The sequence below is a fragment of the Dama dama genome, chromosome 19, assembly GCF_033118175.1.
Source record: "Dama dama isolate Ldn47 chromosome 19, ASM3311817v1, whole genome shotgun sequence".
Taxonomy (NCBI): domain Eukaryota; kingdom Metazoa; phylum Chordata; class Mammalia; order Artiodactyla; family Cervidae; genus Dama; species Dama dama.
The window spans coordinates 32,394,634-32,408,821 of NC_083699.1; the positions used below are offsets into that span (position 1 = coordinate 32,394,634).

Sequence of the window (14,188 nt, forward strand, 5' to 3'; positions counted from 1 at the left end):
CTCTTTAGAGACAAAGTAAGGCTAAAAATAATTCACAGGATTATTTGAGTATTAGGTGTAATATCGGGATGGCCAAAACATTCGTTTCGGTTATCCTGTAGATGTGATGGAAAAACCAGAGCAAACTTTTTGCCAATCCAAATATGTGAAAATCACATAGTGGAGTCTCTAATACTTAGTAGGTACTCACAAATGGTAGCTCTTAGTATTATCATGATTGCTCATACTACACTTAGTAATTCCTTAGCATCACATTTATTTTAATGTGATGGTCAGAATCCTGATGTGTAAATATCTTGTTCCACAGGGCATAGATGTGAATGAATGTTCAAGATGTACTTTCCTCTTCTTTGCATTTGTTACATAAATAATGCTAATGCTGGAGTAGAATAGATTTTGTATTGAAAAATAATGGAATAGTAAATGGCAGAACAAGGAAAAAGTGCTAAGTAGTAAGTTCACTGACACATTTTCCAGCCAGATCTATCTATCTATCTATCTTTCTACCTACCTACCTACCCTCCTACCTATTTATCAATCATCTGTTATTTTAAGCACTGAGATAGCTGCTGAGCGAGAAAGCAAATGAAATACAAAATACAGAAAAAAAAAACTTCAAAGTTTTTGGTGAAAATTTAAATAAATTTAAATTTATGACATAAATGACCTATTAGAAAAGATAGGTGCACTGAGGAATTGGATTTGTTACCTGTGTTGGAGGCACTAATTCCAGCTCCGAAGCTGACTCAGAGTTCAAGGCGCTTTTCCCACCACTCAGTTCTGGCTGAGATCTGTGCTCTGAAGACCTATACGGGGCGCATGAAGGAAGTTAATGTATATCGAGAAGCAAATTCAGCTAGAACGTCAGCTGAAAAACCTGATGTTAATTTGGATTGCCAAGATCCTTGGTAACAAAGCTCTCATCAGACTTTTACTTGGATGTTTCCATTATAATGACCACTTTTGGAATGTCAGTGGCTGCAATGTGCTAGGTGTTACTGTCTCTGATTGATTTATACTTCAGTTATGTGGAAAAGGCAAATAAATGCAATACCATTTTTGTTGCAGAAAGTTCTGCTTCATCAAAAAAGTATTGGCTTTTTGAGGGGAGGGAGCTTCTCACAAAGTATATCAGTAAGATTGGATCTTTATATAGAATTTGAAATGTCATATAAGTGGAGATGTGTGAAGGGCAACAGACTGAAATATGCTGCTCTTTAGGAAGTTTTAAAGACATGGTAAGATTTAGGCAGCCAGTTTTTGTCATGGGTATCCATAGATTATTTTTAGTTCATTTTCTGACAGTGATGATTCATAAAGTCAGAACAGGCTACCTGTTTAACTAGAAACACTTAATGTAACTCACTTAATAGAATCTTCCTGACTCAGGGATCGAACCTGGGTCTCCTGCATTGGCAGGCAGATTCTTTACCATCTGAGCCACCAGGGAAGCCCCCAGTGAATATACACATATATGAAATATACCTGTGTACCTATTTTGAAAGATCAGTTACACATTCAGAAAATTATTAACAAACATTGAAAAATATTGAGTATTGAATTATGAAACTACCAAAATCCTTATTGGCTGAATTTTTAACAACTCAGATGAAATAATTTAATTTTAGAAGTCACAATAATTAACATTGATAAACAGGGGCTTATAAATGGCACCAAGAATCTGGACTGACTTAGCTCATTGGCTATGTCAATACATGTGTACATGACACATAAATGGTTATTTTCTGATATTAAAATATCTTACCATAAAAGTTCTTTTGATCCAGTTCTAGATGAGCTTGATTTTCTCTCTGCCATGGGATGCCCCTTGCTATTTCGATCTCCATGAAACTTAACGTCATCCCATTTTTCCAGTTGTGTTTGAATGTCTGCTAAGGAGACAGGAAGGAGGTGAGGGGAACAAGGGGAGAATATGAGGTGGAGAGAGAACGGAGATTGGTTAAGACTGAGAAGTCTTATACAAGTGAGCTTTACCCTTCAGCCCGGCCCTCCCCCAAAACTTGAGGGCCTGGCAAACAAGAACTCCCATTATCCAACCCCTGGTGACTCTAAGACTTATTTCTGACTACGCTACCATTCTTGAATACTGTGACAATATTTATATTTGCTTGAAAAAGCATCTCGGTCTATTTGTGCTTCTGCATCAGGAATGCCCTGCCCTTTCCTCCTTACTTTCTCTGATCCATATTTTTCATCTGACAAATTCTTACTCATTCTTCAAGACTGCTATCACAGTGCTTCCTATAGCATATGTTCTATAAACCCCTGGCTGGGTGAGGGGCTTTATGAAGGTGCTAGTATGCAGTAACTAACCCAGGCTTTTCTTTATTGCAACACATAGTACATACTTTATTGTAATCTTTTAATCATTTTTCTATCTCTCCACTAGACTGTACATTTACTAAGGAGCAGAAAGCTTATATTGTTTATCTTTGTATTCCCAGCACATAGTATGGAACACAACAGGTATTCAGAAAAATATTTATTGAACAAATGGATAAATTAATTCATAAGCATCTAATATGTATATAACACAGAGCTAAGTGATTTTATATCTCCTTTAGCCTTCATGACTTTATGGATAAGTTACTAATATGCTCATTTTATGGATATTTACTCATCCATGTTTCCCTTGACTTTCTGAAATTCTTGCCACCTCTCTTTCTCTTAAGAAGAGCTTAATTGACTGGTTCCATGAATCAAGGTTAAGACCTTCTTTCTCAGGAAAATGTGCAGTGGAGAGAAGTATGGACTTTGAAGTTAATTAGAGCTTGGCTCAAATTCCAGCTCTTCTTCATACTAACTGGGATCTTGGGCAAATTATTTAAATTTGAAAACCTGGTTCCTCACTCATTTCAAAGAGTTGTGATGACTTAATGGGATAACATATGTAATGATGTAGCACAGTCCTGGACATTGTAAGTCACCAATAAATGGTAGCTAACATTATTGTATTGCAATATTTCCATGCTTGTTATATGTTACTGTTCCATGTGGCTGTTCCTAGACCTTGGGGGGTTAGAGTTTTCTCTTTCTAGACTCTGTTCCTCTCTAGACTGAATGGTCCTGGAGAGCAAGATTTGTATCTTATTTTCATTGTAACTCCAGTGCCTAGTATGGTGTCTGCCACCTGTCAAAAACTTGATACACATGGGTTGTATAAGTAAACATATAAATCCACACCAGTTCAAAAAGTTGAGCTCCCCAACTGTTATTTAATCTAAGCACAAAGAAGTGTGTCCTGCCCAGTTTCCTACATAGACATCAACTTTTCTACTGCTTTGCCCACTGTTTTCATGTCATCTGTAGAATGGCCTTGTATCAAGGCAGCGAACACAGCTATTGCCTTACTTAAGTCTAAGGATGCTGTCTCCGAGCCTCGGAGAGCCTGGCCTCTCTGCTCAGCATCTGCACTGATGAGGTCAGACCCATCAGCCTTTTTCTTGAGGGATGAGGTTTTTGATGAGGCCTCCAACTTCTTGGCTTTGGTTTGGGTTTGAGAGACGGGTTCACTCAAGTCAAGGAGATCTAAGCCTGTAGTCAATACTGTAAGAGACAGAAGACATTAAGATAAGCTCACTCATCGCTCTGAGATTTTTTTTTTTTAAAAATAAGCTTCAGTTGGGTGCAGAAGGATTTTGTGTTTGCAGTATAGGTTAGAAGCACCAAATTAAGTTAGCTCACCATTGATATATCAAGATGGTTTGCATTTAGACTGGGAAGCTTGCTGCATGTTCTCCTTTATTTGTCATGGTAGAAATCTGCAGAATAAGACTTAGACCAGTAGCACCAGTGATGAAGGTTTGAATGGAATTAAAATGATTATCTTGAGTCTGAGTTCAGGTACTATTTACTTGATTGCTTTGCTTTATTTATAAAGAGGGATATTTTAGAGTGAAGTTTTTTCCCAGCATAGAGTCAATGTATCATATTCAGAGAGATGCTTGCAAAACAGTGATGGGGAAGATTTGGTAAAGTTTCTAAATGTCTTTGTGTTTTAATTTCAAACTACTAAAGTATCAAGGGTATAAATGAATGTTGTTAATCATCTTTTATTTAATTAAGCAGTTTAATCAGAAAACGGCTTGATGTTTGTGCTCACACTAGAGAAGTATTTCATAATCCATAGTTGATGAATAGGTACACATGTTAATGCCTTTACTGCTTAATATGCAAATTTAAATTTCAATGTAACAAACCATAAAATGGTTACACTTTTACTTCCCAGCAGGTTGATTACATTGTGTTAAATACTTTAATGAAGGCAGAAATAATAATTTGTTCAAATGCAAACTAGGCAAATGAGAATTAAAAAGGCAGGCTATGTAACTTTTCATTCTTTCTCTTAAGTGCAAATTAAGTGCTGTTTGACTAGCTCATTGTGAGAAATGGAAAATTCCTGTTAGAAAAGGTTCCTCCAGCTCTACTTCTCTTTTAGCCCCAGCATCCCAGAGACTGGCTTCTGAACTGGCTTGATGGCTTCCTGACCTAGGATCTCTTGACTGGCTAGCTTAGAAAAGCTGCCAGAGCGATAGGGACACTCCTTATGCTAACTCTTTCCAGCACTGTCTACAACAACCTCTGCACAGCTCCTTCTCCTCCACTTTGATCTCTTGGCTTTTCCTCTTGGTAGGAAATGGATCTTTGTTGACATTTCAACACTCTTCCATCTATTTCCCCCTTGCATTCAATGCAGGGTCAGGGTTTAATTTAGTTCACAACCAGGATTTTTTTAGTACTGAAGTGTTCTCATGAGCTAGCCATCGTATGGGATCCTTAGGATAGGATGTAAAACTTTCTATAATCGTGCTTTCTGATTTCAAGTATAAATCACAATGGTTGGGTGTTAATGGTGAAATGGATGGACCTGACTCTGCCACTGCTTAGCTGTGTGACTTGGAATAAGCTTATTGACATCTCTGAGTTTCAATGTCCTCACTTAAAAAAGTGCAGAATTAAGTCTCTACATTAGGTATGATATGAAGATTACATTATCTAATTTACAAATCAAATGTGTAAAGAGCCCAGCATACTGCAGGTATTCAATAAATATTATTTCCATTCTTTGGTGGCCAATTTGTGATGCTTTTCTTTCCTTTTCCTTTATCTCCTGTTTCCCCCACTCCCCTCTGTTTTAGGCAAGAGTCATATCCACACACTGACAGAAACAGGAAAACAGCCCTGGGAATAAAATAGCAGATGAGACAGGCTATTGGCTCTACAGAAGATGCTATGAAGTAAATTTATCATAAAATGGCCTGAAAGTGTCATCTCATGTGAGCTTATCTTGTCCCAGTCTTCCTTATCGAGATAGGAGTCTCTTTCCAGAGTAAGATGCTCTGAGCCGTGGAGGAGTGTTCTGGCTGGCTCGGTGTCTAAAAGTTAGGCACGGCAAGCAGCCAGGGTAGGCTCGGCTGCCATACATTTCATATCTTTTGAATGTTTAAATAGAAAATTCTAGGCCACTGTTAATGTTGGCGGGGATTCTAGGCCCACTGTGATTTCCTTATAACAGAAGGAAGGAAGTGAATAACTGTCTCTGAAATGCCATATATGCCTTTTTACTAATTGCACAAACAAGAATTAGTCACTTTCTCCTACACTTCTTTTAGAAGAAAATTATATAGGACTTGTCTGCTTGTAGATAGGAAGTACATTTGTTACAGAATAATAACTGGTGAGTATTAATTTAACTCTATATCTGTTTCTCACCATTCAGAATAAATGAATTACTCAAAGACTGAATTGCGAATTCAAACTTGGCTCAGTAACGTTCTTTTCCCCTCCAAGCTGTCCTCAGCACTTCCTGTGTTTGTTCTGAGGTCTCTTTTTCTTTGTTCTTTTCCAAGCAAATGTGAAACAACTGCTAGGCACACACAAAAGGCCTTATTTTTTCCTCAGTTGATGAAGGGGGTGCCTTGGAGGTTGAATGGTAAGCTCGAAGCTGAGAGTGTCCCTGAGGAACACAATTTCAAAACCATAGAAGGATGTGTATTGCCTTTCACTTTCTGAAGAAAGACAAATCTCATTTTAGCATGTGAGTATGTGACTGTGTGTGTGTGTGTGTGTGGTGTGCACTTTAGTTAAGACAAAAATAAAGGGTGTCAGATGTCACTGTGCCATATGCGCTTCATAGATAGCATACCTTGGCATTGAAGGGGGTGTCTGCTCTATTGATTTTCTCAATCTGATTTTAAAGATTCTCTTAGGCACATGAAGGTTTGTGTTCCAGAATTTGTGTTTAAATTAAAATAATCACCTGATATATAGTGGAAGTGAAATTGTGTGTGTGTGTGTGTGTGTGTGTGTGTAAAAGAGAGAGAGAAGGGAAGAGAGAGAGTGAGAGATGGGAGAGAGTGAGTGAACAATAAGGGGAGAGAGAAAGAGAGTGAGAGATGGGGAGAGAGAGTGATGGAGAGAGACAGTGAGAGATAGGGAGAGAGAGAGGGAGAGATGGGGGAGAGAGAGAGGGAGAGAGGGAGACAGGAGGAGAGAGGGAGACAGGAGGAGAGAGGGAGACAGGAGGAGAGAGACAGAGGGAGAGGAAGAGAGGTGGACACTAAGAGATGGTGGTGGGGGGGTGTAGAGAGAGAAGGAAACAGAAAGTGACTTGAAGATGCTATGCTTTTGACTTTGGAGATGGAATATGGGGCCACAGGCCAACGAATTCGAGGTACCATCTAGAAGCTGGAAGAGGCAAGGGAATGAATTCTCCTTTAGAGCCCCCAGAAAGAATAGAGCCCTCCTGATACCTTGATTTTAGGATAGCTGATTTCCAGAATTACAGGATAATAAATTTGCATTGTTTTAAGCCACTGAGTTTGTAGCAATTTGTTACAGCAACAATAGGAAACTAATACAGCTGGTAGATCAGTGTCCATAGAGGATTCAAACACAGTTCCATCATCCCCAAGCCCATGCTCTTCACCACTCTCTAGACTTTATATGAACTTGGAGACAATGTGCTGACTCCATTGATGTGGCTTTGATTAGTTTTTCTTTAGCTACCAATTATTTGCCAGTTTGGGTAGTCTGAGGGCATAAATAGTTGGCAATCTCAAAAACTTTTTTTGTTGGATAACTTAATTCCATTGGGTGGAATTTCCTGAAGTTAGAAGATGTAATATATTATACAAGTTTTGTTTCCATTTATCTCAAGGACACTTGATTGAAAATCACAACCTATTGAACTGGAAGGCTCCTACAGGGCACTGAAGATGTTTATGAATACAAGATTACTTGGGCCCTGGGAGGTGAGGCTGCTTAGAACAGTTTGGGCAAAATAGCACCTATTATGAAGCACTGATTTGATACTTTAATGGGAAGTCCAAGGGTATTAACACCACTACCGTATAATGAGCCTAGATTTTTAGTGACTTTCTCTGAAGGAATAAACCTACAGGGAGTGGTCAGAGAGGACAGACTGTGGACAGCCTTGATTGGGGCAGTCATAGAATGTGCCACAAAGAGCTGAAGGGTTTTCTGTCCTGATCTGTAAGTTACTCTGGCATTTTAGAAAACATGGGGTTACTTAACATAATGCTGACAAAGCAGACTCCTTTAGGAAGGATTTTGCTAGTGATGTCAAATAGATAAATTGGACTTAAATAATCAACCAACTCTTGCCTTTTTATTGGAATACATAATTAAAGCTACTTCCCAAATTTTTAAATTCTGTAAAGAGGCTTGCCTTTGGGTTCACAGCTATTTGGGCTTTATATATGTGTATGTGGGAGACTTCCCTGGTAGTCCAGTGGTTAAGACCCTGTGCTCCTAATACAAGGGGTGTGGGGAGCAAGATCCTGCATGCTGCAACTAAAACCCAGTGCAGCCAAATTAAATAAATAGTTTAAAGAAATGTATTTGGAAAAATTACACTAATTTTGCAATTAAGATATTTAATTAGGTGGCTGTGATGGCATTGTGAACTTTGTTAAGGATATTTTTTCCTGTATATATAGTGATCTACTCTTTGATAGATATACAGGTCCCTTACCAAGAAGTAATATTAGGTTTTAAACTATGAAAATTATTTCTTCTATAGAAGAAATATATATAACTGTCCATATAATAGTTCAATATTGTAGATAAATTTTTCAGGCTATGTAGATTGATAAATGCAAACAAAGGACCCTGCTCTTCTTGCTCTTTAGAGAAGAGCTTTTCCTGTACTTTGACACATATCAGATTTTTTGGGAGATTACAGGATAAGAAATTATTTTCAAGTTTTATAGTAATTACATGTCCTAGAATATAATTATCATCTTAAAAATATCTGTTTTCCAGTCACTTTCAGAGCATCTGATATATGCATTGTGTATAATAAGTATTTATTTGCCATTTAAAAATCAAGAATATTAGTATTCATGGCCTACCTACCATTTACCAGCTGAGCCACAAGGGAAGCCCCCAGGTTGGCTTAACACTCAACACTCAGAAAACTAAGATCATGGCATTTGGTCCCATCACTTCATTGCAAATAGATGGGGAAACAATGAAAACAGTAAGAGACTTTATTTTCTTGGACTCCAAAATCACTGCAGATGGTGACTGCTGCTGTGAAATTAAAAGATGCTTGCTCTTTGGTAGAAAAGCTATGACCAATCTAGACAGCATATTAAAAAGCAGAGATATTACTTTACCAACAAAGGCCCGTCTAGTCAAAGCTATGGTTTTTCCAATGGTCATGTATGGATGTGAGAGTTGGACTATAAAAAGCTGAGCACCAAAGAATTGTTGCTTTTGAGCTGTGGTGTTGGAGAAGAATCTTAAGAGTCCCTTGGACTGCAAGGAGATCCAACCAGTCAATCCTACGGGAAATCAGTCCTGAATATTCATTGGAAGGACTAATGTTGAAGCTGAAACTCCAATACTTTGGCCACCTCATGCGAAGAACTGGCTCATTTGAAAAGACCCTGATGCTGGGAAAGATTGAAGTTGGGAGGACAAGGGGATGATGAGGATGAGACAGTTGGATGGCATCACCGATGCGGCAGACATGAGTTTGAGTAAGCTCCGGGAGTTGGTGATGGACGGGAAGCCTGGTGTGCTGCAGTCCATGGGGTCACAGTCGGACACAACTGAGCGACTGAACTGAACTGAACCGAACCTACTATTTAAGGATACAGTTTGAGAGGGCCAAGGAATTAGCTGTCTATCTAGATTACAAATGAGTAAAAGACAATTGAGGAAGTTAATGGCCCCCAAATGGAATAGAAAATGTCCTTATTTGATCAACTTGAAGTTATCACCATTGGATGACAGAAGTTAATCCTAATATAGAAACAATCAGAAAGTAAAAACAAAAATGAAATACACAGGAACAAAATTATTATCTATAACTTTTATGAGGTAGAAGATCAATATGTTCTTTTAGGGTCAGAGAGAAAAAAAACCTGTCATTTGACTGACCTTTGGAAGAGGTAATTCCTATATTGTTTACTCTGTGTTATTTTATTTTATTTTTTTTTTTTTATTTTCTTTTTTTTTTTTTTATTTTATTTTTTTTTAATTTTTTTATTATTATTATTATTTTTTTTTTTTCCAGTGGGTTTTGTCATACATTGATATGAATCAGCCATGGATTTACATGTATTCCCCATCCCGATCCCCCAACTCTGTGTTATTTTATATAAGAACTATATTCCTTATATATTTAAGGAGTTGTCAAGATGGTGGCACACTGGATTTATTTTTTCACTGGAAGAAAATGCCAAGTATAAAACCTCTCATCTTAATACAGTTCTTCTTAATATGGTTCTTCAAATTTCTATTTGATTGACTTAGTACAACTTGCAGCAGGTTTCCCCCATATTTTACTACAAGATTGTCTACTATCCATTCATTAAATGTAAATACATACATAATGTTTTGGATGTGATAGACAATGTTCACTGTCCTGATTTTGCAATGTAATTTCATACTATTCTATAAAGTGATGATGTTCCATTTAAAATGACTATTTATTAAAAATTTGGACAGAAAGTGATAATTGTACCTTTTGCCCAGAAACTTTAGCTATAAAATTATCATACCACATTAGAATTCTTTCCAAGGTGCTTGTATGCTAAAACTTTTCCTTTTTAAAAAATGTATAATAATTTGAATTATGTTGCATATTGAGATATACACTGCAGGTTTGTAATAATTTAAATAAGAACTATAATCCTTAGGGACTGACAAAAATATAGGGTTTCTGCCTTGAAATATATTTTTAAGATTAAAAAACATACTCTCAAATGAGAGTCTTCCTTAAGGATAAAAATCTGTGTGACCCAGATGCACTCAGTGCGAAGGCTGAGAAATGAAAAACCTACAGTCTCAACATACATTTCCGAACCTCTTATTTTGGAGGGTGTGATGGATCGAATCGTGTCCCCCCAAAACTCATATGTTGAAGTTTTCACCCCCAGTACCTCAGAATGTAACTTTATTTGGAAATAGGGCCATTGGAGGTGTATTTAGTTGAGTCAGATTGGAGGAGGGTGGGTCCCTAATAAAGAGACGGCTTCCCTGATAGCTCGGTTGGTAAAGAATCTGCCTGCAATGCAGGAGACCCTGGTTCGATTCCTGGGTCGGGAAAATCTGCTGGAGAAGGGAACGGCTACCTACTCCAGTATTCTGGCCTGGAGAATTCCATGGACTGTAAAGTCCATGGGGTTGCAAAGAGTTGGACATGACTGAGCGACTTTCACTAATAAAGAGAGGAAATTTGGACACAGAGACTGACATGCATACTGGGGGGACGTGCACACATGTCATGTCAAGATTAGAGTTATGCTGCCACAAACTAAAGAGCTACCAGAAGCCAGGAGAGAGGCCTAGAGCAGATCCTTCCCAAGTACCTTCAGAGGGAGCATGGTCCTGCTGACGCTTCCTCTAGAATTGTGAGACAACAAATCTCTGTTGTTTAATCCACTCATTTTGTGGTATTTTGTTATTGCGGTCCCAGGAAACTGATACAGAAGGTAATACTATAGGTACTGGGAGCGCAAGAGGTTACACATGCTTTTGATTTTTTTCCTCCAGTATCTCACAGGTCTCGTTATATGTCAGAAAAATCAAGGTGAAAGGCAGCTTTTGAGTTGGAAATTATGTTGTTCTCTCTGGTGAGTCCTTCCTTTGCGACTTAGTTCTTTCATCATGGGGAGATGCAGAGGGTACTGGAATCAACGTCTGAGAATTATGCTTTGTAGCTTTTTCCTAGAACAGCAGGAATTTCTCAGTGTATCCATTCTCATGGATTTTCTTGCAATTAGAGACACAGGCTTCTCTGTATTTTTCTGGGGGTTAGCTCAGTTTTGGGGTGGTAAGCTCCAGTTTCATACAAAAGGAGGATTAAGCTGATCTGATAGGATCTGAACTTGTCCTGCCTAAAATGTACCAAGTACGATTTTATTTGCTTGACTACTCAAAGTGATAGTTGAATTTAGAAAATGATTGCTTTGGTGTGATATAAAGAAAGTTACTGCATTTGTAAAGGGAAGTGTTGGTGTACTGTTTTCACCCGATATCTCACAGTGATGGTAACATCTGTTAGAGCTTACACGGTGTTAGCACTTGCATAGATTGCTTCATTTAATCTTTCCAAGTAACCTATGAGATATAGATCTTACTATTATTAGACAGATGAGGAAACAGACTTAGTTATGCAACTTGCCCAAGGACAGAGAGCTGCTAAGTGGCAGAGCTCGGGTGGAAATCACAAAGTTTAACTCCAGAGACCGTAGGCTACACTCCCACATAAAGTTCCGCTGTCTTGTTTTAGTTACTCTTATTGTTGTAATTTTTAGCATTTCTTAAAAACTACAATTTCCTTCATCTGTGATTTTCCTCACTTACTTAAAAGTATAATAAAACTATGCCAGGAAGCAGCCAGCTGAGGACATGAGGGGGAAATGAAACTTTAAACAAGACAGTCTGTAATTATCGTCTCCTTTCTCCTTTAAATTCTCTCCTGCAATCCAACGTAACCTTTCTTCTTTGATTCTGGACATCATTCTTTCATCCTTATTTGAACAACATGCCTTTGAATGTGAATGATAATTGAATGAAATCAAGGCAGAAAGGCTGCCACTGAACCAGAAGGTGAAAAGCAGTTTTTGAGTCCAATTTGTTGTGGCCTCAAAGTGAACAGAACTTAAATGACTTAGTTTTCACATCAGTGAGAATTGTGAAGTGCAGAGGATGCTGGAGAAGGTGTGATTGATACACTGGTATCCTGTATTCACTCACTGGATGACTACTTACTAGTCCCTATATAGATAGTTTAGTTTGAATACATTTAATTCCAGAACAGTGTTCAAATAAATTCTCGTAAGAAGGTAATTATCGGTCACATCTTACAAATAACCCACTTATATGACAACAAATGAAATTGTCTCAATAATATACCAGGTCTCTAGGACATTTTAATTGTCATTTCAACCCACTTGAAAGGGCTGCCTATATTTTTATTTTATTAGACTTTCTCATATATTTCTAAAAAATACATATTTCTCAAAATATTTCCATCCAGCACTTGAAAAAACCTTACTCTGAAAGAAACAATTTTGTTTTAAAGATTTCCTATATGATGTGACTTGAGATGCAACAATGTAAATATGAAAATTGGCACTGAAAAATGATTCATTGCCAATAGTGGTACTCTAATGTTCAGCAAAATTGGTTGGATAATATCCATTGGAGTTCCTTACATAAACAAAAGTGATTAACTGGTTTATGTTGAAATAAAGTTTCATTTGGTTGCAAACATTATTCTCCACTTAAAGTGCATTGTGGAAAGAAATGTGCATTTTTCTACTGTGAAAATTAACTACTTGAGGATAAGTTAAAAGTGAAAGAATTACCGGCTGTGTTGGACGTTACTGGCCTTGCTATTGCCTCCGATTTGGTTTCACAGAGAAAGTCATCGATGGAGGGACTCAGGAGGGGTCTGCTTTCTTGCTGTTCATTCACCAGCTGAGAACAAATGAACACAGATGTCAAAGGGCTTTGTCAAAGTTCAGAATCAGATGAATTAAAATGCAGCCTTGCAACAAAATAGGAATAGCAAGCCTACCAAAAAATAAATCAATAAATAATGGGTAGGGGCAAGAAAGGAAAAAAAAAAAGTCAAGGAATGGGGAATAAGCCTTTTAGCACTGTCATATTTTTGATGCAGCCAACTTTAATTTTTAAAGCTCAAGCTTTTTTTCTCCTCCTAGAATAGTTTCAGAATTATTCTCTAATTTCACTATGTAGAATGTGACACCTATGGGATCATAGTTCCTGAGGGCCAACCTCACTTTTCACTTGGCCAAAAAGCTCTTACTGAGACCTGGAACAGTGGCTTCAGACCCTGAGGTGACACATTCTGGTTAGGACAGGTCTGTCAGTCTGTTAAGTGCACACATGCACACGCGCAGAGATCCACATGTGGAATAAATGCTCTTTTTCTCCCTCTCTTAAAAAGCTCAAATCACCTAAAGATACACAACCTCCTTTACATTTCCCTGGAATTCTTTTATGCAAATACTTTGAGAGAGTAGAAAATATTGCTATGTTAACTTGATATATATACCAAATATATATATATATTTGTGAAAATCTGCATGTAAAGTAGATTTCTGTCAATTCAGTTCAGTTGGCTTATTCTCTAAGTTAAGAAATCTTTCAGTTTGGTATTTATTAGGTCTCATATCAGTGGCAGCAAACTATTTACTTCCAATTATTCTGCACTTCTTTGAATCCAAACATTCTTAAGTTCTGTATGGTTAGGGGAAAAATTACACGTAAGATACACAAGTGGTTAGCCCCTAAATGAACCGTCCTAGTTTTCTGGGAGTTTCTATCTTGGCCTTTCCTAAAATGGGCATAGTCATCTAGTTTTCTACTTGTTATAAGAAAAAGATGTGCCAAAAAATCTCTAGATTTTTGAAAAGCTTATTTGCAAGGCTGTATTTTAGGAGACACATAAAATAACAAATGAACTGTTTTGAAGTATTGCCAAATCAAAATATGTTCTATGACTCACTTTCACTTCATTATTTCTCTGGCAGTGTTAGTGGTATTATAGCTTAGAGCTTATGGACAATGACAAGAGACTTAAATAATGGTAAATATAGGAAGAAAAATGCAATTTTATCATTGGAGGAGGAGGAATATGGAAACATTTAGTGATTATTTG

The 14,188-nt window shown here is 37.5% G+C and overlaps 1 protein-coding gene across 3 annotated transcripts in view; it reads right to left on the reverse strand.

Moving 5' to 3' along the window:
• Positions 1-14,188, reverse strand: part of PEX5L (peroxisomal biogenesis factor 5 like) — a 194,385-nt gene that overhangs the window by 98,641 nt on the left and 81,556 nt on the right. For all 3 annotated transcript variants that reach the window (XM_061167887.1, XM_061167886.1, XM_061167888.1), the window contains 4 exons: positions 12,870-12,981; positions 3,373-3,567; positions 1,766-1,889; positions 710-806 (listed from right to left, as the gene is read on the reverse strand). In XM_061167887.1, coding sequence (XP_061023870.1) covers positions 710-806; positions 1,766-1,889; positions 3,373-3,567; positions 12,870-12,981 — 528 coding nt within the window. The remainder of the gene's footprint in view (positions 1-709; positions 807-1,765; positions 1,890-3,372; positions 3,568-12,869; positions 12,982-14,188) is intronic.